Source organism: Oncorhynchus gorbuscha, linkage group LG16, assembly GCF_021184085.1.
Source record: "Oncorhynchus gorbuscha isolate QuinsamMale2020 ecotype Even-year linkage group LG16, OgorEven_v1.0, whole genome shotgun sequence".
Lineage (NCBI taxonomy): Eukaryota > Metazoa > Chordata > Actinopteri > Salmoniformes > Salmonidae > Oncorhynchus > Oncorhynchus gorbuscha.
In genome coordinates, this window is record NC_060188.1 from 27837716 (window position 1) to 27862390 (window position 24675).

General features: G+C 45.2%; 1 protein-coding gene across 6 annotated transcripts; it reads right to left on the reverse strand.

Annotated features, from left to right (window-relative positions):
- Nucleotides 1-5376: 5376 nt before the first annotated feature.
- On the reverse strand, nucleotides 5377-23470 carry LOC123999897 (suppressor of cytokine signaling 7-like). 6 transcript variants are annotated; one of them, XM_046305917.1, is made up of 10 exons: nucleotides 21257-23470; nucleotides 18154-18218; nucleotides 17837-17941; nucleotides 16323-16412; nucleotides 14952-15097; nucleotides 8976-9144; nucleotides 7469-7597; nucleotides 7025-7160; nucleotides 6471-6623; nucleotides 5377-6117 (listed from the first exon to the last, which is right to left on the reverse strand). In XM_046305917.1, exons 1-9 carry the CDS (start codon nucleotides 22807-22809, stop codon nucleotides 6494-6496), a joined length of 2523 nt encoding a protein of 840 aa, XP_046161873.1. In that variant the 5' UTR covers nucleotides 22810-23470; the 3' UTR covers nucleotides 5377-6117; nucleotides 6471-6493. The 6 variants fall into 6 exon arrangements, with proteins under 6 accessions (XP_046161873.1, XP_046161872.1, XP_046161875.1 ...); XM_046305916.1 differs by having other exon boundaries at nucleotides 5377-6277; nucleotides 21257-23469; XM_046305919.1 differs by lacking the exon at nucleotides 16323-16412 and having other exon boundaries at nucleotides 5377-6277; nucleotides 21257-23468.
- Between the last annotated feature and the right edge of the window lie 1205 nt (nucleotides 23471-24675).

Here is a 24675-nt window from a genome sequence, read left to right on the forward strand (position 1 = left end):
GAAGGTCGACGACATCCGATCCTCGTTTGCTAAGTCAAACGACACCGCTGGTTCTGCTCACACTGCCCTACCCTGTGCTCTGACCTCTTTCTCCCCTCTCTCCAGATGAAATCTCGCGTCTTGTGACGGCCGGCCGCCCAACAACCTGCCCGCTTGACCCTATCCCCTCCTCTCTTCTCCAGACCATTTCCGGAGACCTTCTCCCTTACCTCACCTCGCTCATCAACTCATCCCTGACCGTTGGCTACGTCCCTTCCGTCTTCAAGAGAGCGAGAGTTGCACCCTTCTGAAAAAACCTACACTCGATCCCTCCGATGTCAACAATTACAGACCAGTATCCCTTCTTTCTTTTCTCTCCAAAACTCTTGAACGTGCCGTCCTTGGCCAGCTCTCCCGCTATCTCTCTCTGAATGACCTTCTTGATCCAAATCAGTCAGGTTTCAAGACTAGTCATTCAACTGAGACTGCTCTCCTCTGTATCATGGAGGCACTCCGCACTGCTAAAGCTAACTCTCTCTCCTCTGCTCTCATCCTTCTAGATCTATCGGCTGCCTTCGATACTGTGAACCATCAGATCCTCCTCTCCACCCTCTCCGAGTTGGGCATCTCCGGCGCGGCCCACGCTTGGATTGCGTCCTACCTGACAGGTCGCTCCTACCAGGTGGCGTGGCGAGAATCTGTCTCCTCACCACGCGCTCTCACCACTGGTGTCCCCCAGGGCTCTGTTCTTGGCCCTCTCCTATTCTCGCTATACACCAAGTCACTTGGCTCTGTCATAACCTCACATGGTCTCTCTTATCATTGCTATGCAGACGACACACAATTAATCTTCTCCTTTCCCCCTTCTGATGACCAGGTGGCGAATCGCATCTCTGCATGTCTGGCAGACATATCAGTGTGGATGACGGATCACCACCTCAAGCTGAACCTCGGCAAGACGGAGCTGCTCTTCCTCCCGGGAAGGACTGCCCGTTCCATGATCTCGCCATCACGGTTGACAACTCCATTGTGTCCTCCTCCCAGAGCGCCAAGAACCTTGGCGTGATCCTGGACAACACCCTGTCGTTCTCAACTAACATCAAGGCGGTGGCCCGTTCCTGTAGGTTCATGCTCTACAACATCCGCAGAGTACGACCCTGCCTCACACAGGAAGCGGCGCAGGTCCTAATCCAGGCACTTGTCATCTCCCGTCTGGACTACTGCAACTCGCTGTTGGCTGGGCTCCCTGCCTGTGCCATTAAACCCCTTCAACTCATCCAGAACGCCGCAGCCCGTCTGGTGTTCAACCTTCCCAAGTTCTCTCACGTCACCCCGCTCCTCCGTTCTCTCCACTGGCTTCCAGTTGAAGCTCGCATCCGCTACAAGACCATGGTGCTTGCCTACGGAGCTGTGAGGGGAACGGCACCTCAGTTCCAGGCTCTGATCAGGCCCTACACCCAAACAAGGGCACTGCGTTCATCCACCTCTGGCCTGCTCGCCTCCCTACCACTGAGGAAGTACAGCTCCCGCTCAGCCCAGTCAAAACTGTTCGCTGCCTTGGCCCCCCAATGGTGGAACAAACTCCCTCACGACGCCAGGACAGCGGAGTCAATCACCACCTTCCGGAGACACCTGAAACCCCACCTCTTTAAGGAATACCTAGGATAGGTTAAGTAATCCCTCTCACCCCACCCCCCTAAGTTTTAGATGCACTATTGTTAAGTGACTGTCCCACTGGATGTCATAAGGTGAATGCACCAATTTGTAAGTCGCTCTGGATAAGAGCGTCTGCTAAATGACTTAAATGTAAATGTAAATGTAATGTAAATGTAATGTAAATGTACGTATGAAGAAAGTTAAGCAAAGTTGATTTTCCTCAAAAAGGTTATTGGAAATGTTCTTGCACTATTATATTTCTCCTTAAGCAAAAAGTTAAGAAGAAATAGAATCTTAAAAATAAAGTTTGGGGTTTTTGTTCTTAATTCCAAGATGGCTAAAGCCTTGTCTTAAACTCAGGGCTGTGAGAGAATAAACTCATGAAAGCAATTTAACATGTTTAATTCACTCACAAACTTAATCTGAACGTTTCAGTATTGATTATTTTGAACCCAAGAACATGTTTTAGAACAGCAGGAACATGATTGCCATTGCTAGCTAGATAGCGAGCTAAATTGGTAAGAAGATATTTGAGGATTCCGTAAGAAAATCATTCAATCTTTAGATATTGTTGAGGAATATCAACACCTTTTATTTCTTGAACAGCTTTTTTGCATAAGAAGTGTTTTGGGAATCTGTGCCCAGGAATTCAGTTTAAAAGTTTCCCAATGATTAAAATAAAAAAAAGTTCTGTGTGATCGTATGTGGTCGTGTCTCAATGTAATCAAGGTGTGAAATGATTGTTATTTTCAAATACAATCTCTTTTTTGGGGCTTGGTTGTGGTCAATTTGCAGTGTACAAATTATTAGAAATATATCGCGCCCCCCCTATATCCAGTCCGAAAATAATTGGCCTGCACCTGAATGTCGTTGCCTACCCCTGCTTTATGGAATGTCTGACGTTAGCAAGTATCTCTACATGTGACTCTGGTGCCCTCACTTGGCTGCATAGTTAGCTAAACGTAGACAGTTCAATTGGCTTTAGACATGCATCAATGCTGCATCCACATGACCATCAGCAGATGCTCACCGTATGCTCAAGGCCATTATACAAGAACTAAGTACATTGATGCATGCACATGATCTTTTGACAAATGCTTACTTCTCGGTGGTAGTCTGTTTTCTCACAGTACCATGATGTGCTGGGAGTCTTTAAGCATCCGTTTTCACCAGTCCTATCTATCCTACAGGCATTCCTGGATCATTCATACTCACCTAGCTGTTTAGCACTTGAATCTGTGTGTGTGTGTCAGTGGAGGCTGCTGAGGGGAGGATGGCTCATAATGACTGGAATGGAGTGTAATGGAATGGTATCTAATGTGTTTCATAACATTCCATTGACTCCATTCCAGCCATTATTATGAGCCGTCCTCCCCTCAGCAGCCTCCACTGGTGTGTGTGTGTGTGTGGTGGTGCTCAGTGTAACACAAGAGCATAAATATGCCCCCGTTGAAATGAGTGAATCACTCCCCAGGCGTTGCTGCTGATCTCTCATAAAGCTCTATTCAAATTCTGGCCCTTCCTCTTTCCTCAGCTCGCCTCTTGTTGTACCAACTCATGTCCTCCTCACACACACCCCCTAACCGTCTGTAATCATCAACTATTATTTGAGTCAAGTTGTCTATTTATGTGCTGTATCTCACACATTAGCCTACATAAAAGGACATACGTGCATGCTGTATTAGTACACACTCCACCAGGTAGATACATTGACGCATTCAGCGCACACATGCACACGCACACACTAAATACATGCACACACGCTCAACCTCATTGCTTTGTCAATTTACACATCCGCATACTGTTCCCCTGCGGTGATACCGCCAGAGAATTCAAATTTATCAGAGGGACATGGGGGAGGAACAGAGCGCATACACACGCACACTAAAATATAACCTTGAAAATACCTACAAAATAAAAGGATGGCTGCGTCTAACTGATACCAGGAATATCTCTAAGTTGTAAAGGTTTATCATATAGAACATACGGATATGGTTCGTATACCTCTTCACATGGCATTGTTTTCAACCAGTCTTACCAACACAAGGGGGAGATCCTGATGAGATGTAAATGAGATGCTGCAACCACCCTAATATTGTTAGCCGCTGTCGGAGGTGTGGGGAGGAGCTGGGAGTGTAGACTGCAGGATGGTATAATTTGGTCCTCAAGGTTCTGGCGCCAACTAGTGTCTACTTACCAACATTACTGTAATGAAGAACAACAACATGTACAATTGAAGTCAGAAGTTGACATACCCCTTAGCCAAATACATTTAAACTTTGTTTTTCACAACTCCTGACATTTAATCCTAGTAAAAAATCCTCTCTTCGGTCAGTTAGTATCACCACTTTGTTTTAAGAATGTGAAATGTCAGAATAATAGTATTCCCAGTGGGTCAGAAGTTTACATAAACTCAATTAGTATTTGGTAGCATTGCCTTTAAATTGTTTAACTTGGGTCAAATGTTTTGGGTAGCCTTCCACAAGCTTCCCACAATAAGTTGGGTGAATTTTGGCCCATTCCTCCTGACATAGCTGGTTGTAACTGAGTCAGATTTGTAGGCCTTGCTCGCACACGCTTTTTCAGTTCTGTCCACAAATTGTCTACAGGATTGAGGTCAAGACCTTGTGATGGCCACTCCAATACCTTGACTTTGTTGTCCTTAAGCCAATTTGCAACAACTTTGGGAGTATGCTTGGGGTCATTGTGCATTTGGAAGACCCATTTGCAACCAAGCTCAAAAAGTACATTATTTGTCCCAATGTGCAGTTACAAACCGTAGTCTGGCTTTTTTATGGCGGTTTTGGAGCAGTGGCTCCTTCCTTGCTGAGCGGCCTTTCAGGTTATGTCGATATAGGGCTAATTTTACTGTGGATATAGAAACTTTTGTACCTGTTTCTTCTAGCATCTTCACAAGGTCCTTTGCTGTTGTTCTGGGATTGATTTTCACTTTTCGCACCAAAGTACATTCATCTCTAGGAGACAGAATTTAGTCTCCTTCCTCAGCGGCATGACGGCTGCGTGGTCCCATGGCGATTATACTTGCGTACTATTGTTTGTTCAGATGAACATTGTACCTTCAGGCGTTTGGAAATTGCTCCCAAGTATGAACCAGACTTGTGGAGGTCTACTTTTTTTCTGTCTTGGCTGATTTCTTTTGATTTTCCCGTGATGTCATGCAAAGAGGCACTGAGTTTGAAGGTAGGCCTTGAAATACATCCACAGGTCCACCTCCAATTGACCCAAATGATGTCAATTAGCCTGTCCGAAAATTCTAAAGCCATTACATCATTTTCTGGAATTTTCCAAGCTGTTTAAAAGGCACAGTCAACTTAGTGTATGTAAACATCTAACCCACTGGAATTGTGATACAGTGAATTAAGTTAAAAAATCTGTCTGATAACAATTGTTGGAAAAATGACTTGTGTCATGCACAAAGTAGATGTCCTAACAGACTTGCCAAAACTATAGTTTGTTAACAAGAAATGTGTGGAGTGGCTAAAAAACTAGTTTTAATGACTCCAACCTAAGTGTATGTAAACATCCGATTTCAACTGTATATCTGTGGTAGGGTGTGTTTGGTTGGAGAAACAATCACAAGCACAGACAGACAGGTCGATACTCAATCCAAGGTACGTTATAGAGCAGCGCACTGAACAGCCAACAATGTGCCTTTTCTATTGGGCCTTGGATTGAATCTCAGCCAGAAACATAAAGTAAGACGCTTTTCTCATGTTTTAAATTCCATCAACAGTTTTATTATTATTTGTTCTGGTAACGCATTTGCTCAATAACAGTATAGCAAGAGAATTCTAGTTGGATTCCAGGGTTGAGAGCCAACCACGATATCCTCCAGTGATGTTACACCACCAAATAACTCTGGTTAGCCACCAACCGCTAACGCCAACGCACAGTATTTTCACACACACATACAGGCACGCAGACACACACACAGCTCAGGCAGTCAACTCAAAAGGTGCAGATCAAATCAGCGGCAACCAAATATTTTAAGAGGAAAAAACTAAAAAATGATATTTCTCTGTACTTGAGGATGCATCACATCAGAAAGGTGTGTACAGTTTCTCCTCCTTGGCTGACATACAGTAGACAACTTTTTATACTCTGGTCCAAACAATGAGCTGTCCCTTTTCCCAGACCTTTTCAGAGCAGGGGTACAAACAAAGGTCAAGTGCATCGTTTTCCAAACTGATTTGGTTCCATATACTTCGACCCTCAACCTATCGTCTTAGCCTCCAGGCTCAAGGGTGCGCTCGTTTCGATTGAAATGTTCTTCCAACTCAGGTACATGTGACGTTTCCACAACGTTGCAGTGATGTCCAGTCTTAGCTGGGGGGGGGGCTTACTGTAGTTAGCACAATGGCAAGTAGTCAGTCAGCTCTTCCAGTTCAGCCCCGAGGTCAGATATCTTCTTCACTGGCCGGGTGGGTGGAGATTCCTCATCCCCTGCTCCTCCTCCAGTTTCTGAGGGCCAATCAAAAAGGGAGGAGGGTGGATCATGTAAAACCCTGCCCCCAGACGTCCGGATACCGAGTCAACCAAGAGCGCTGATTAGTGCACAGTCTGGCACAAGAGGGTTTGAGCGAGACTGTCCCCAATCAGTCACCATCAGTCTTCAGGTAAGCTGTCCACGTGTATAAAAACGGATAAGGACATTATATACACTGACCAGTGGCCACACTAAACAATGCACACCACAATGTTTTCATTGAAAATATATGGAAAAGTCAATTGTATTATGTACCAAATACAGTATTTCAGTATAAACGTAATTTAACAACACTACTCAATTGGTGGCCCAAATGTCCATCACTCACTTTCTCCATAGATCTTCCAAGTGCTACGTTTGAGACTCCGGCTGGCCAGTCGCCGGTTGGGTGGTCATGTCCCGCCCCATCTCCTTGATTGACATGTACATCTCCTCCTCAGGATCATAGTAGTAGAACTTTCGCAGGTAGACTATGAGGGGCCTATGGGAAGAGACGGGGTACATTTTATACAACCCCTTCCAATACAAAACTCTCTGCCTGTGTGTATTAATGGATGGAAAATATAACCATCCCAATACACACTATCAAAATCTTCCACTATGTCAATATCCTAAACACTCCCACCATTGTACACAAATCCCAACATCTTGTGGAGCCATTTTGGCCTGCCTTTGTGGTTATTTGTTGTGTTGATTATATTTAGTCTGTCTTCAGATGTTTCACTTATTTTGTGCACTAGAGGGCACTATATGTCACACTATATCATGGGTCACTGGTCTATACAGGCAGGGCAGTGCATGGGCAGCCAGGAGCTCTTGGATGTGGTCTATATTTTGCGTTTCTATAATGTGGGCAGATCTGTGTGTTGCGTTTCTACGTACGTGGGCAGCGGGAGCTCCTGGATATGGTCTATGCGGATCATCTGGCGAATGCAGAAGCGACAGAGGTGCTGCAGGGACTTGACACTGCTGAAGCGGGACACTGGGTACAGTAGCTGGACCGGGGTCGGGGGGAGGCCTGGAGGAGGAACCATGGTCACACACATATTAATGTACATCAGTGGCAGGAACACACATCATAAGCATACTAAATTCTACCCTAGAGAATGAACTACATCCTCCACCATATATAAATACAACACTAATTGTGAAAATATAGTAAAGTCAAAACAAACCTAAGGCTAATTAGTTATGAAAACCCAGTGCTAAATAAGTGTTAGTAATAGCAACTTTAAAATGGTGCTGTATGTAACTTATGATTCAGATCCATATACAGCAACAGAGCAGTCATTTAGCATTGTCCCACTCTGATTGGTAGGTTCTTACCTGGGACCCGTGAGCGCAGGAAGTAGAGGAATTTTCCATTCTTGGAGTGCATGATGGCCCGTTCAATAAACTCTACCACAGAATGACAGCGGTCCTCAAACTTTGGGTGACACCAGAGGCTGAAGGTTCCTGTGAAGAAAGAGAGAAAAAGACCAATCAAATAAGACTCGACATGAAACCATCCAATGGTAAGACCCGACATGAAACCATCCAATGGCAAGACCCGACATGAAACCATCCAATGGCAAGACCCGACATGAAACCATCCAATGGCAAGACCCGACATGAAACCATCCAATGGCAAGACCCGACATGAAACCATCCAATGGCAAGATCCGACATGAAACCATCCAATGGCAAGATCCGACATGAAACCATCCAATGGCAAGACCCGACATGAAACCATCCAATGGCAAGACCCGACATGAAACCATCCAATGGCAAGACCCGACATGAAACCATCCAATGGCAAGACCCGACATGAAACCATCCAATGGCAAGACCCGACATGAAACCATCCAATGGCAAGACCCGACATGAAACCATCCAATGGCAAGACCCGACATGAAACCATCCAATGGCAAGATCCGACATGAAACCATCCAATGGCAAGACCCGACATGAAACCATCCAATGGCAAGATCCGACATGAAACCATCCAATGGCAAGATCCGACATGAAACCATCCAATGGCAAGATCCGACATGAAACCATCCAACTTGTGTGTGTGTGTGTACATGGCTTACATCTTCAGTTAAAAGTGCGGCATGAGAGCGCATGTAGAGTAGGGGCGTGCAGAGTAGTCTGACAGAACAGGATCGTAACAGATATGGGCAATTGCTGATACCAATGCGATTTTATTTATTATCAGTGAAGGGAACAACAAAAAACATTTTCGGGTGCCAGCGTGCATCTTTAAATAAAGTGTGAGGTGCTACGTGGTCTAAATAACTCAACTGGTTAGCTTGCCTGTCTGTAAAGAAATGGGAGGGTTCTACGTCGATCCTGCTTCTCTGACTGGATAGAGTGAAGCTGTATTTCTCCATCCACCCGCTTCACTTCATAACTTCACCCGATCACTTCCCTCCGCATGTTTCAGTCTGACCATTCAGATTGCTACGGTCTCCTGTTAGATACTCCGCACATTGCTAACAAGCGGGGCTAGGGCAGAAAGATGAACCGCCGATGCGCACTCTGAGTGACAGCAAACTTGTCTGTGCGCTGCACACAGAAACAGACAAGACACCCATCCGCACGCTGCTCCTCATCTGCAGCTAGTTTGGTCTTTAAACATGCAGGGAGATGGAAATTTTGCAAACATCTACTTAAGCATATTAAACACTTCCACGTTTATTCTGATCACGAGTATCATCCAATTTGACTAGCAACTGTCAATTTACAGATACGATGACAGAGTATAGCCAGATTGGAACACCCCTAACGTAGTGTAACTATAGCGTGTGTGTATGTGCATGCTTGCTTGTGTGTGTGTGTGTGTGTAACTCACCTCTGTAGTGCTCCATGCGCGTGTGGTGTGTGACCCCCTGGGAGCGGAAGCTCAGGCTGAGGATGTAGCGGGGATCAGAGCTGTCCCTCACCAGGAACGCCCCGTCTGGCTTGGCCTTCAGCTTCATCTCTGCATCCTCCCAGTTCATAGGACCCCAGTACCAGCCACACTACGATCACACAGATATAGGCAAATTCATATCAAATATAAAAAAGTTTGGACCTCTGCTCATTCCATGCGTTTTTCTTTATTTTTTACTACTTTCTACCTGGTAGAATCATAGTGAAGATATCAAAACAATGAAATAGCACATATGGAATCATGTAGTAACCCCCCCAAAAAAAGTGTTTAACAAATCAAAATATATTTTATATTTGAGATTCTTCAAAGTAGCCACCCTTTGCCTTGATGACAGCTTTGAACACTCTTGGCATTCTCTCAACCAGCTTCATGAGGTAGTCATCTGGAATGCATTTCAATTAACAGGTGTGCCTTCTTAAAAGTTCATTTGTTGAATTTCTATCCTTCTTAATGGGTTTGAGCCAATCAGTTGTGTTGTGACAAGGTAGGGGTGGTATACATTACATTACATTTACATTACATTTAAGTCATTTAGCAGACGCTCTTATCCAGAGCGACTTACAAATTGGTGCATTCACCTTATGACATCCAGTGGAACAGCCACTTTACAATAGTGCATCTACATATTTTAAGGGGGGTGAGAAGGATTATTTTATCCTATCCTAGGTATTCCTTAAAGAGGTGGGGTTTCAGGTGTCTCCGGAAGGTGGTGATTGACTCCGCTGTCCTGGCGTCGTGAGGGAGCCTGTTCCACCATTGGGGAGCCAGAGCAGCGAACAGTCTTGACTGGGCTGAGCGGGAACTGTACTTCCTCAGTGGTAGGGAGGCGAGCAGGCCAGAGGTGGATGAACGCAGTGCCCTTATTTGGGTGTAGGGCCTGATCAGAGCCTGGAGGTACTGAGGTGCCGTTCCCCTCACAGCTCCGTAGGCAAGCACCATGGTCTTGTAGCGGATGCGAGCTTCAACTGGAAGCCAGTGGAGAGAGCGGAGGAGCGGGGTGACGTGAGAGAACTTGGGAAGGTTGAACACCAGACGGGCTGCGGCGTTCTGGATGAGTTGTAGGGGTTTAATGGCACAGGCAGGGAGCCCAGCCAACAGCGAGTTGCAGTAATCCAGACGGGAGATGACAAGTGCCTGGATTAGGACCTGTGCCGCTTCCTGTGTGAGGCAGGGTCGTACTGTATACAGAATATAGCCCTATTTGGTAAAATACCAAGTCCATATTATGGCAAGAACAGCTCAAATAAGCAAAGAGAAATTACAGTCCATCATTACTTTAAGACATAAAGGTCAGTCAATAGAGAACATTTCAAGAACTTTGAATGTTTTTTCAAGTGCAGTCGCAAAAACCATAAAACACTATGATGAAACTGGCTCTCATGAGGACCCCCACAGGAAAGGAAGACCCAGAGTTACCTCTGCTGCAGAGAATAAGTTCATTAGAGTTAACTGCACCTCAGATTTCAGCCCAAATAAATGCTTCAGAGTTAAAGTAACAGACACATCTCAACATCAACTGTTCAGAGGAGACTGCGTGAATCAAGCCTTCATGTTCAAATTACTGCAAAGAAACCACTACTAAAGGACATCAATAAGAAGGAGAGACTTGCTTGGGCCAAGAAACACGAGCAATGGACATTGGACTGGTGGAAATCTGTCCTTTGGTCTGATGAGTTCAAAAATGTGATTTTTGGTTCCAACCGCCGTGTCTTTGTGAGACGCAGAGTAGGTGAACATATGATCTCCACATGTGTAGTTCCCACCATGAAGCACAGAGGAGGTGTGATGGTGTGGAGGTGCTCTGCTGGTGACACAGTCTGTGATTTATTTAGAATTCAAGGCACACTTAACCAGCGTAGCTACCACAGCATTCTGCAGCGATATCCCATCTGGTTTGCACTTAGTGGTTCTATCATTTGTTTTTCAACAGGACAATGACCCAAAACACCTCCAGGCTGTGTAAGGGCTATTTGACCAAGAAGGAGAGTGATGTAATGCTGCATCAGATGACCTGGCCTCCACAATCACCCAACCTCAACCCAATTGCGATGGTTTGTGATGAGTTGGGCCACAGAGTGAAGGAAAAGCAGCCAACAAGTGCTCAGCATATGTGGGAACTCCTTCAAGACTGTTGGAAAAGCATTCCTCGTGAAGCTGGTTGAGAGAATGCCAAGAGTGTGCAAAGCTGTCATGGGTGGCTGATTAACACTTTTTGGGTTATTAGAAGATTCCATGTGTTATTTCTTCCTTTTGATGTATCCACTATTATTCTTCAATGTAGAAAATAGTAAAACTAAAGAAAAACCCTTCATTGAGTAGGTGTGTGCCAACCTTTTTTACATGCATGCATGCACATCTAAAGACTAGAAGTATTAGAAGTATCTGCCTGTGTTACGGGATGTGTTTGTTATGATCTTAGTATTATCTAACTGAACCGAGCTCTGGGTGCGTTCGTAAATTCACTCTGCCTGTCTACTCCGATTTCAGAGCACTTTCATCTTAGTGTGCCAGAGCGCAGAATAACTGATGAATTTACGAATGTACAACACCCGTTGAATATGGCCGGTGCCAGTAAACGTTGGGAAAAAAAGCTTTATTAAATTGTTGCCAGCATCACAGTTAGTCAGCAATGTTCTGGATAACATGAAAACAGCCGTGTCCCCAATCACTGCCCTGGGGCATTGGGATATATTTTTTTTGGACGAGAGGAAAGAGTGCCTCCTACTGGCCATCCAACACCACTTCCAGCAGCATCCGGTCTCCCATCCAGGAACTGACCAGAACCAACCCTGCTTAGCTTCAGAAGCAAGCCAGCAGTGGTATGCAAGGTGGTATGCTGCTGGCATAAACTAGAGGTCGACCGATTAATCGGAATGGCCGATTAATTAGGTCCGGTTTAATGTTTTCATAACAATCGGTAATCAGCATTTTTGGATGCCGATTATGGCTGATTACATTGCAATCCAAGAGAAAACTGTGTGGCAGGCTGACCACCTGTTACGCGAGTGCAGCAAAGAGCCAAGGTAAGTTGCTAGCTAGTATTAAACTTATCTTATAAAAAACAATCAATCTTCACATAATCACTAGTTAACTACACATGGTTGATGATATTACTAGGTTAACTAGCGTGTCCTGCGTTGCATATAATCAATGCGGTGGCTGTTAATTTATTATCGAATCACAGACTACTTTAACTTTGACAAACGGATGATAATTTAACAAAAGCGCATTGCCGAAAAAAGCACAATCATTGCACAAATGTACCTAACCATAAAAATCCATGCCTTCCTTAAAATCAATACATAGAAGTATAGATTTTTAAGCCTGCATATTTAGTTAAAAGAAATTCATGTTAGCAGGCAATATTAACTAGGGAAATTGTGTCACTTCTCTTGCGTTCATTGCAAGCAGTCAGGGTATATGCAGCAGTTTGGGCCACCTGGCTCGTTGCGGACTAATTTGGAAGAATTTTACATAATTATGACATAGCATTGAAGGTTGTGCAATATAACAGCAATATGTAGACTTAGGACTGCTACCCGTTTGATACAATACGGAACGGTTCTGTATTTCACTGAAAGAATAAACGTTTTGTTTTCGATATTACCATATTAATGACCAAAGGCTCGTATTTCTGTGTGTTTATTATAATTAAGTCTATGAGTTGATAGAGCAGTCTGACTGAGCGGTTGTAGGCAGAAGCAGGCTCATAAGCATTCATTCAAACATTACCGCGTTTGCCAGCAGCTCTTAGCAATGTTTGAATCACAGCGCTGTTTATGACTTCAAGCCTATCAACTTCTGAGATTTGGCTGGCAATACTATAGTGCCTATAAGAACATCCAATATTCAAAGGTATATGAAATACAAATGGTATAGAGAGAAATAGTCAACGCGTCATAATTCCTATAGTAACTACAACCTAAATCTTCTTAACTGGGAATATTGAAGAACTGGGAATATTGAACCACCAGCTTTTATATGTTTGAGCAAGGAACTTAAACGTTAGCTTTTTTACATGGCACATAATGCACTTCTACTTTCTTCTCCAAACACTGTGTTTTTGCATTATTTAAACCAAATTGAGCATGTTTCATTATTTATTTGAGACTAAATAGATTTTATTTCTGTATTTTTATTAAGTTAAAATAGATGTGTTCATTGTTCATTCAGTATTGTTGTAATTGTCATTATTACAAATAAATATATACAAATTTGCAGATTAATCGGTATCGCCTTCTTTTGGTCTTCCAATAATAGGTATCAGTGTTGAAAATCATAATCGGTCGACCTCTAGTCTCAACCTAGCTCTGTGTCTATACTCAGTCTTGTCTCAGGGTAGTACGTTTTTTACTTATCCGTTATTTTACCAGGTAAGTCGACTGAGAACACGTTCTCATTTACAGAAACGACCTGGGGAATAGTTACAGGGGAGAGGAGGGGGATGAATGAGCCAATTGTAAACTGGGGATTATTAGGTGACCATGATGGTTTGAGGGCCAGATTGGGAATTTAGCCAGGACACCGGGGTTAACACCCCTACTCTTAGTTGGTGGTCTGTTAATATCCCTCTAGTGGTATGGGGGCTGTGCTTTGGCAAAGTGGGTGGGGTTATATCCTGCCTGTTTGACCCTGTCCGGTGGTATTGCCAGACGGGGCCCACAGTGTCCTGACCCCTGTCTCTGCCTCCATTATCTATGCTGCAATAGTCTATGTGCCAGGGGGGCTAAGGTCAGTCTGTCCTATCTGGTGTAATTCTCCTGTCTTATCTGGTGTCCTGTGTGATCTTAGGTATGCTCCCTCTAATTCTACAATTTCCTCTGAATGCTCGGCTCTGAAAAGCCAACTGACATTTACTCCTGAGGTGCTGACCTGTTGCACCCTCTACAACCCCTGTGATTATTATTTGACCCTGCTGGTCATCTATGAACATTTGGACATCTTGAGGAATGATCTGGCCTTAATGGCCACGTACTCTTATAATCTCCACCCGCCACAGCCAGAGGAGGACTGGCCACCCCTCAGAACCTGGTTCCTCTCTAGGTTTCTTCCTAGGTTCCTGCCTGTCTAGGGAGTTTTTCCTAGCCACCATGCTTGTAAATCTGCATTGCTTTTTGTTTGGGGTTTTAGGCTGGGTTTCTGCTGATGTAAAAGGGCTTAATAAATACATTTGATTTGTCTGAACTTAGCATTGTGTCTGAACCTACTGTAGCACAGTGTCTGTACCTAGCACCGCGTCTGTACCTAGCACCGCGTCTGTACCTAGCACCGCGTCTGTACCTAGCACCGTGTCCAATGTTCTCTCATTTATTCCCCCAGTACTGAATACGTTTTTAGTGCCTGCTGAAAAAAAAATGTCTTTACCTGACTCGCTTTTGTGCTCTTGTAGGAAGCAACCACTCCCCCATTGCTGACTAGCTATAAATGGGCTAATAGCTCACATACCAGCAAAGATTATGAACAAATGTGCACATCTATGTGCATATCTACTCACGACCACTCATGGTGTAAACACAGTCCCGTGCAAAGTGAATGACACAGATCCATATATGGCAAAGGTGTATTTGCACATTGGGATACTGGTTTTGCCGCACCGGTCTGTAGAGTACAGGCTGAGTCGTGCCTGTCAATGCAATAGAATCCTACTCCGGTGTGTTCTGCCTACAAGAAAATCTCTTGCATAGTTAATTTTGTTTCGGTATGTTGAATTGAAAGGGGTTAACATTGGCAATTCAAGTTCAATCTCGTGCTTCTCTGCGCGGGCTGATATTTCTTATGCGCGGCAGTCCCGGGGGAGCTGCGTGCCCGGTGCACAGCTTAGAGGGAACATTGTCTGAACCTAGCACTGTGTCTGTAAGAATGTCAATGTGCCTATGTACACGTGACATGTCCTACTTTTTCCAGTTCTCGGAGGCTGGTGGCAAAGCTGCTGGCATCGGGGCGGCTCAGTGGGCACAGCAGTGGGCGCTGGTCCACCCGAGACGGGTTCTGGCCGTCGCCCGGCAGCGGGATGGGCCGGGGGAGACCCCGCAAGAACGTATCTGAAACACAGGGCCACACACTCAGATCCAGGGTTTATCATTCACTCTTACTGGTGGCTACTAGAACATTCGGTAAAAAAAATAGCCATTAGAAACACATGGTATTTCCAGAAATTGTTGACAAATTAGCCACAAATTCACCCTGTTTAAAAGAATCATGAGCAAGTGTGCAGCTCAGGGTAAGCGGTTGTGTGTCATTGTCCTGACTACGTGACCTAACAAACAAAACAATTGGAGCCTCTGTTATAGGTTAAATTGTGTGGAATGACACATCTGTGATAATATAACGAATAAGTCCATCACGCATGTACTGAAGTAGCCTATAAGTTAAATCTCTCTCTCTCAGGTACAGAGGGCCATCAAATGGTTAGTCACTTCATCTGCCTCGGTCTCTGACAATCTCACCAGTCCGTCTGAATATAATCACCAAATCATTCAACCAGACACGTTTTTAACATCATGCAAATTGACCAGGCTTAACTGGGCACAATCATACGTTCCGTGTGCACAATGTGATATCTACGATTAAACTATACATTTCGCCATTTTCAGGAGATGGTCATCAATGCAATCCTTTTCCTGAAATGATAATGAGTATTCATTATCTGCCTCTTTCTAAACCTTGTTCTTCATTAGGGATCCCCATGTTACTTTTCTTTCCCTGCTGCCTCCGATCACACCACTTTGCCAAGGCCTTTCTTTGAGCCGAGCCTATTAAAGCAAGAGAAATGGTCTGGTAAACCTGCAGGGGCTTATTCAGGAGGCTGCAATGTTTCACAACGTTCAAATACCAATGTAGAGGGATATCCGATTCTGCGTCAGAATACGGAAATGCGCCAGCTCTACCTACACACAATCATTTCTGATTATATAACGTAGCTCAGTAGATATTACAATACCAATGCTAGTAGTCTGTATGTGCTTATGCAAATGGTTACAGAAGGAAAAAGAAACCCTGTCAGGGAAAGCAATAATATCGCAACCATTAACCTCACTGTAGCAGAATATCTGTTAACCAAACTTAAAGTGTCCAGATAATTTATAACAATGTAAAAAAAAAACTACCAACTGAAATGAGTTAGACATATCACAGTAAAATAGAAAATGTTTTAGAAGGGTACATAGTCTATGATTGTTTAATTCTCCAGCCTATGTCTTTATGAGTCTCTCTCTGTGCCCCACTGGTAAGCCCCCTTGACCTCTCTTGCCCCGGCATTGCTCTTACCATTGAGGCTGAGGCTATGCTGGATGAAGGCATGGGAGGGATGAACACCACTCTCTAGGAAAGGGCCAGGCTGCGGCCCACCAAAGTCATCTGGAACAGAGCACAGCGGGAGGCACAGGCTTTAAGAGGCCAGCCACCACCCTGAACTTTACGGACATCAAAATGGCAACTTCCTCTTCCTCTGGCTTCCTTTCAAGTTGAGCATACTGATGGCTGAATGGCACACTATAAGATAAAGGACTAGTGGTGGTCACATTATACAGGAGCACTTTGCCTCAAAAGAACCACAATGAATGTCTCACATCCAAAATGGGTACTGTTGGTGTCAGAAGTGAGATCCCGACACACAGTGATGTCACAATCAAGCCACAGAGCAAAAATGACACCAGGCAGAGCATATGAAGAAAGCAGTGACCGATCACCAAGCTGGACAGACATTGGCATCGCAAGGCATCGAGCAAATACCCATCTGTACCCACCATTCCCTTAGTCTCATTTGTCCTCCAAAATGTTGCTGGGGCTCCAGTATCGTCATCCTATATTAAATGGGCAAAACCTCTATCACAACCTGGATGTTAAGCCTCTAATGATTGTTGTGTGTTGAGGAAGTGTGGCCGGATGCCCAGGTAGAGGAACCAGAAATGGCTTTAGTAGCTAGAGGCATAGGTATGAAGTAGGCTAATAGGAAAACGTGGGATCTTTAGTCATAGAAAAACGACCTGTACCTTCGCAACGCAAGCACTCTCCAGACCATTGTCTGATCATGACTGCATCGTGACTTCCGTGCATCTTCAGTCTGATGACGTTCTCAGCCTTGGCATCGACCACATTACTAATGCTAATTGGGTGCTAACCTACTAGAACATGGTCTAAAGAAAGAAACCCACACGTCGTCTGAGGCCAACACAGCCAACAGAGAGAGAAAGAGAGAGAGAAAGAGAGAGAGAGAGAGAGAGAGAAAGAGAGAGAGAGAAAGAGACAGACAGACAGACAGCAGAGTGCCCTCTTAAAACAAATTCAGTTCTGCAATTCTGACCCTGTACCATAAGTCACAAGGCCTAATGCATTTGAAGTCACAGAAAACCAACGAGTCATTGTTGTACTACAAACCCAAGTGGCACCGAACCATACGTGTATTAGTGTCTGTCCTATCACGTATATTCCTATTGAGTTTCTGAAATTGGTTTACACAGTGAACCGTTACACACATGCCAACTATAAAACACAGAGGCAGCAACTACTGCTACGGAGATTGGAGAAACAACCCATGCATCACCTTTTCTAACCCTCCTAGATATATATAGATATATTTTTTATTTTTAAACGTCTGACCCTTACACAAATCCTCAATGCACTTTTGTGTTTGCATCAATGTTTTTGTGGAAAACGAGAAAATGCCCAGGAAAAAAAAGTGAAAAGGGGCAGCCCAGCAGCAGAGTGGCACATGGAGAAGAAGAGGGTGACGCGACAGAAGAAACACCAAGGAAATGTAAGCAGGAAAGAGAGGAAAGTACCCAGCAGACTGAGGCTTCGTCTGGGCGGAGGTGGAGGTGTCGGGGGGTGCAGAGAGTTCACCCCTCTACGAGAAATATCCACGTCTTCCAGGGACACAGTCTCACCTGGAGGGAGAGATCCAGGGAAAATGAAAAACAGAGAAAGAAAAAAGAAAAGAAGATGAAGAGATCCTATATGGCACAGAAGTGCACATGCGTATGCGAGTGGCACATTCTCCCGAGCACAAGCCACCCATTACCAAGCCATATACGTCGACATAAAGCTAATGCCACATTCAGAAATAAAAGCGCACAAACACTCAAGTACACACAATTACCAGTGAAGGCAGGACCGAAGGCCAACGGAGAGAAGGCACTTTGGGGCCTGGAGAGCTGGTGTTTTCTGTGGAGAGACAGAGAGAGGGTCAAACATAAGAGAAGCCCTTATATAGTCCTAAGAACCACTATTATCCGCTAGACCTCAATCCCACAGCATTCATTTTGAACCATCTCTCTCAGCCTCATGTCTTTTTGACCCTTCTACTGTATGAAACCAGTGGCCTATTTCTCAAGGGTATGGCAGGGTGGCCTAGTGGTTAGAGCGTTGGACTAGTAACCGGAAGGTTGCAAGTTCAAATCCCCGGGTTGACAAGGTACAAATCTGTCGTTCTGCCCCTGAACAGGCAGTTATCCCACTGTTCCTAGGACATCATTGAAAATAAGAACTTGTTCTTAACTGACTTGTCTAGATAAATAAAGGTTAAAAAAAAGGGTACACTGTGTCTCAACACCAAGAACTGAGATCCATCTCTGGGATGTAGAGGGCCAGACGCTTACCTCTGGCTTGTGGACCTGACCAGCCATAACCTACCGGACTGCCCTCAAATCCGTTAGTTTATTTTTTAAGCAGAGTCACTTACACTGACCCTGTGAAGTCAGCAGCCAGCGATGCAACATTATCATTGAGGGTCTTGAGGGTGCTGTCTATTCCAACAGACTTGATTGGTTAAAAATTAAGTGAGTTTACATTTACATTTAAGTCATTTAGCAGACGCTCTTATCCAGAGCGACTTACAAATTGGTGCATTCACCTCAGTTGTGCCTGCTTGATGGTTTTGCATTTCAGTTTTGTCATTATTTGAGCATCAGTTTATTTAAACAGCATTGGAATTGTTTGGTTAAAATATATAACCTATTTTCTGAAGCAAGAAGACATAGTTAAGATTTACGCTATTAAACTGATATGTAGAAGCACAACGAGCTCCTCTGATTACACAATCCTTCGTTGATTGGAGCATTTCTGTGTTGTAACTTCTTGTTTGGATAGCCATCCTTAGCTTAACGCTTCCCCCTAAAACACAGCACCACTCCAGTTTATCACATTTGGGGATTTTTTAGGAAGCTTCTGGAAGGCCTGACTGGGTGATAGCTGCGCCTTGCTGACTACCAGATTCCTTTGCAGCGAGGGCCAGCTTGTGTGTGTGTGTGTGTGTGTGTGTGTGTGTGTGTGTGTGTGTGTGTGTGTGTGTGTGTGTGTGTGTGTGTGTGTGTGTGTGTGTGTGTGTGTGTGTGTGTGTGTGTGTGTGTGTGTGTGTGTGTGTGTGTGTGTGTGTGTGTGTGTGTGTGTGTGTGACAGTGCTAGTGGGGAAAACCCAGCATGCCGCTTGAGCTAAGCCTGAAGCACAGCAGGGTAAACAGCAGCTGATATTCACCCCGCCACCTACAAACTCCTTCCCACAATCCTACCTCCCTCCCCACACCCTTTCCCTCGCTTAAAAGAGGAGCCATGTTTGCCGAGAGCAGGGAAAGAGGAAACTGCCTGGAGTGAAACACTGGTTTCCCATCATGTTCAGTAACGACAGGTTTGTGCATAGTGAATCAAAGGAAACATGAGAACACAGTCGAGACTATAGGAACTCGTGGGAGCTGTGCTCAGACAGACAGACATGATGATGACTGGCTGGGTTAGATCATGAACCGTGAACCTGGCCTAGATTTGACTACAGCAAGTCAGCCGGTGAGCGTTTGAAGGGTTAAATAAGACCGCAGTTGTCCCAACAGTAAAAAATTAAAATTAAAAATTAAATTTAAAAAAGAGAAAAAAAAAAGATCTAAAAACAAAACATGACTGAAATGAGATATTAACATTTCTCTAAGGACATGTTGAATGAATGCACATGCTGTACTGGCAGTTGGTCCAACATCCGTGGGCTGAACTCATTAAAACTAGCTCCAACTGTTTCCCCTGACTTTTGACAACATAAAGCAAAACAATGCCCTGCGGGCATCTACAAAACAAAAGGGGCTATAATGCTAAACTACGTTCACGTCCTTGCTATTTCCAGCTGCTTTCTTTGCTTTCAAAAAAGGTACAGCAACATACTGTATTCATGACAAATTTGGGCCACTCTCTAGATACATTAGGCCTAATCTTACCACGATCCCTCCGACACAAAGTCCTCCAACAGCATGAGGATGAAAACAAGGCATTAGTATGGCATGAGGGATGGTGTGGCAAGCCCATAACATGTCCCCAGAGGCTTCTGTTGATAACCAAAAAAATGGAGTGGATAGCCTAGACTACATAAATGACGATGTGGTGATGTAGCCTTTGCCTGCTGCTCTTGTCTGCTTGTGCTTTTTAGTGGCTTCAGCACACACAGTGTAGAACCAGGATGGTGCCGAGGTATGCCAAATAATACCAGGAGGTGAAATGCAACATGCACTGTATTTTGGATGCCAGAATACCTCAGTAACTATGGAGCATGATGTCAAGGCTACATAAGAGCAGGTCTTTACAGGCAACAGTCCTAAACTGCATTTATCTGTGAACAAACGCAACTATGGCAACATTGGTTGACATTTTGAATCTTCATTGATTTGAGAGTTTAGAACATGATAAAGCCATCATGCCTAAGAAGGGAGATGAAGTTAGTAACCAAAGTTGAATTGCTTGGAGTCATCACGCTACTGTAGCATATGGTCTACTCAATAGTTCCAGCATGTTTCTTTAAGAACATGATAAGTTAATCACCTTTCTTGTAGTGTTTTCAGCGCTAATCATGAAACAGCCGGATAAGAGGAGTAACGTGATTCTGTTGCCGAGGTGAGCTATAAGCTCTCATACCTAAAATGTTTGTCTCTCACTGGGAAAATTGACTGCAGTTCCACTAACCACTAGTCTACCTTTAGTGCCCGTGGCATTATAATCATCCTTCAATTTGGCTACTAATAGCTTAACTTCTGTGATAATAACTCTACTACGCCCACATTGTTTGAGCGCCTCTAATAGTCCCCTGTAAAGCCACTAATAGTTTCTAATGATTACTGTACTAGACCAACACCAGCTGAGACCGCAGAGCTGTCGCACACCCTTACCACACTATTGACCCAGTCAGAGACACAGGGCTGTCCCCTTCCCTTCCCTCTCCTTAACCTCACCTCCCTGTGTCCAAGTCTATGCTGGTGGATCCAGAGCCCCACACATCCACCAGGCTGCCCCCGGAGGAGGTGGAGGAGGCCAGCGAGGGCCTCTTGTCCAGTAGGTGACTGGAGCCGCTGCTGCTCTTGGTCCGGAATAGTTTGCTCAGACGGATCTTTAGAGAGCCTTTCCGGGACTTCCCTCTGGTCGTCTTCTCGCCCCCTGCCGCCCCCTCTACTACTACGGGTGAGGCAGCTCGCAACATCATCCCTAACTTCGGCGTGGTGACCCTGCTTTGGGGCTGGGAGGTTTGGCTGGGAGGGTCCTGTGAAGGTAAGGTGCCAGATAGGGTGGCGGAAGCTTCTGTTGCCGGCTGCCCCGTGATGTTAGAGGAGGCCAGAGACAGGGACGATGTTAAGGCTGCAGCAGAGCCCAGGGCATCCAACGGCGAGGGACACACCTGGGGGTCACAGGCACAGGACTCCCCAGCAAGCCGGTGTACCTGCCTCATAAGCCCCGTGAGGGAGCCGCTTGAGAAAGTCCCCCGCCGGTCCTGCCCCATGTCTGTCACGCCCTCCTGCCCAGGGGCACCACCTTTAAACTCCTCCCCGCCCAGCTCACCCACTTCCTCAGAGTCCAGGCCCTCCAGCACCAGGAGGGCGTCACTGGTTTCACTAGGGTCCTCTCCGGGGCCTATGCCCCCCGTTGCCGAAGCCAGGATGCTCTGACAGGAACAGCGAGGCACCTCTCCACCCTCCTTCAGCAGCATCTCTGAGGCCTGGCCCAGCTCCCCCAGCCTCCGGGCCAGGTTGAGCACCGTGTCATCCAGGTGGTGATAGATCGTGTCCCCCGTCGAACAAGTCTTCTTGGGGTCCAGGATGCAGAAGCGGAGGGACTTGTCCAAGAGCGGAGGCCAGTCCATGGCATCAGTGACCAGGCGGTGCCGGTGGCAGAGCCCATCTCCCTCTCCAGACAGATCACCTGCATCTGCAACCATCTTGGACAGCTTCATAATGGGGTGCCACTGAAGCCTCTGGTGTTGCACATCCATATTGTTGTCACCGGTCATCATGACACAGGCAGAACTGGCTTCCTGTTTATCAGCCTCACTTACCTGGAAGCCAGAAGGTTGCTCGAGGCCGCATTCCAAAACACCGTCGCTTGTCCTAAGGACGTTCTGAAACACCATGAGCTGAGCCCGCGAGCCTCTGCCCGCGCCATGCGGGAAATCGAAGCGCTGAGCCACCGCGAAGTCCGGAGGTTGAGGCGCATCAGAAACTAAGGGTCGGGTCAGCATCAAGCGGCTGTCAGGGGCTCCCGTCCAGCTCTCAACCTGTGAACTATAGTGCGGGGAGGGATTGTTCGGAATCCCCGGGCCTGCTGTGGGGTTGTTCCGATCAAATTCAAACCCATTGTTGATATTGTTGCCATGATTACCCAAGACAGCTTTCCCGAATCCGGAAACCACTCCACCGCCCAACGTCAAATTCTCCTCGTCCAATCGGTCATATTCAGCCGCAGAAACCAAGCGCATCAAGACAAAATCAGGAGACATATCTTGCGCGTTATTCATTATTACGCCTCAATTCGGTACAAGAGGCGCCGCGTACCGTCTCTGTTCTTACATAACATTAAGAAAAATAAATAGCACGGTTGCTGACTGCAAACACGTCATTCTACCTAACGACAGCCATTTGAACTTCCATATTCCTCGTGGGAAAAAAAATCTGATAAATGTATGCTAATAAAATAAAGCACATCTAAAACGTTCCGTCAGTATTGCTGATGCCTATTCCCTCTTCGTAGACAACATGGATGTAATGGGTGGCTCGCACACTAGGGCTCGCGGGGCGGCTGCGCAGAGGCGACATCAGTAATCTACTTCTTGTGGTAATAAAGGAGGCCCATACCCATACAAAAACGAATCGCTTGGAAAGCGAAACAAAACCCGAAAAACTGCCACCTGCTGGAAAAAAATCAGATTTTGGGCCGATTTATGCGAAACGAGTGATAACTGTGGCCAAAATATGTATTCTCCAGCAGGTGGCGTTTTATGTTGTTGTTTTTTTGCTCACCAAACGAGGTTTTTTTTTGTATGGAGGTCAGCGAGTATCGAATTTGGTCAACCAAAAATGTAATGGCTTATTTGTTCGAATATGAGTTTCTTAATTAATGCTAAGGTTGTTATGAGCGTACTGATATAAGTAGGACACGTGACTTCCCGGCAACTTTGAAAACCCCCCCACTTTATATAGGAGTTGTGCCTCTTGTTCTCACGCGTATCTGCCCTCTCATTGGCTAGAATGGTCCCACCTGAGTTTGCCTCCTCTGTCTTCCGTTTTTGAAGACATCAATTAGCCATTGTTAGAGCAGCCACTTGAGTAGCTGGTCAATATAATAGATAATTTGTCACTGCCCGTGCCCTGGACGCTTCCTGAAGTAGAAAGGACCCCAAAACCCATAGCCTCTGCTTCCGTCACACATATAAACGCCAGGGCAGGTAGCCTATTGGTTAGGGCGTTGTGCCAGTAACCGAAAGATTGCTGCATCGAATCCCGGAGCTGACAAGGTCAAAATCGGTCGTTCTGCCCCTGAACAGTTCCGTCATTGTAAATAAGGATTGTTATAAACGGACTTGCCTAGTCAAAGGTTACATTAAAAAATGTAACTTCTTCCACTTCAGTGAACTTCTTTGGAACAACGCACTACTTAAAGATTTTTACGCTAGTGTGCTCTTTGACCCTGGTCCTCGAGCCTTTTAGGCGACTTGTTTACAACAACGTCATCGGTTGCTACTCTGCTCAACCCAGATGTTATCGCTCTCTTCAGGTCAAGTACAAATTCACCCGGTTTCTTATTACACTATGTGCTATTTATAGATGCACTGTATCTCTTAGAAAATGTAGCCTCCACGATGAGTCAAGTTCTGCATTACACCCGTTTATAAGGAGTCACATTTCAGGCTAAATCAGTATGGCAGGTTTACGAGATAGTACTGTACCATTTCAACATTTAAATTGAGTTGTGGGGAAATAATACCAACACTTGCCGTTCAGTCAGCTAGGTACTAGAGGTGACCTGATAATTGATTGTATATGGTAGTTAACAGTAAGGCACTTCCATATTTCTTTCCCTTTATCCTTAGGATTGGATCAAGTAATATACATTGTGTTAACTTGTAACATACAACAGCAATTCCAAATTCTGTTCAGGTCAGATTGTCTATGGTCCCTGTTCAGAGTAGTGCACTACGTGGTGAATGAAGTGCCGTTGGGGACAGCCCCAATTTTGCATTTACTGTCACTTGCATACATGATCAACCTGTCATGTTAATTTCTGGAGGGACAAGATGAATTATGGTTTGCTGACTTTCCTTTTAACCAAGATGGATCATTATTCTACACACACTCAATGCAAGGGTATAAGGTCAGTAGGCACA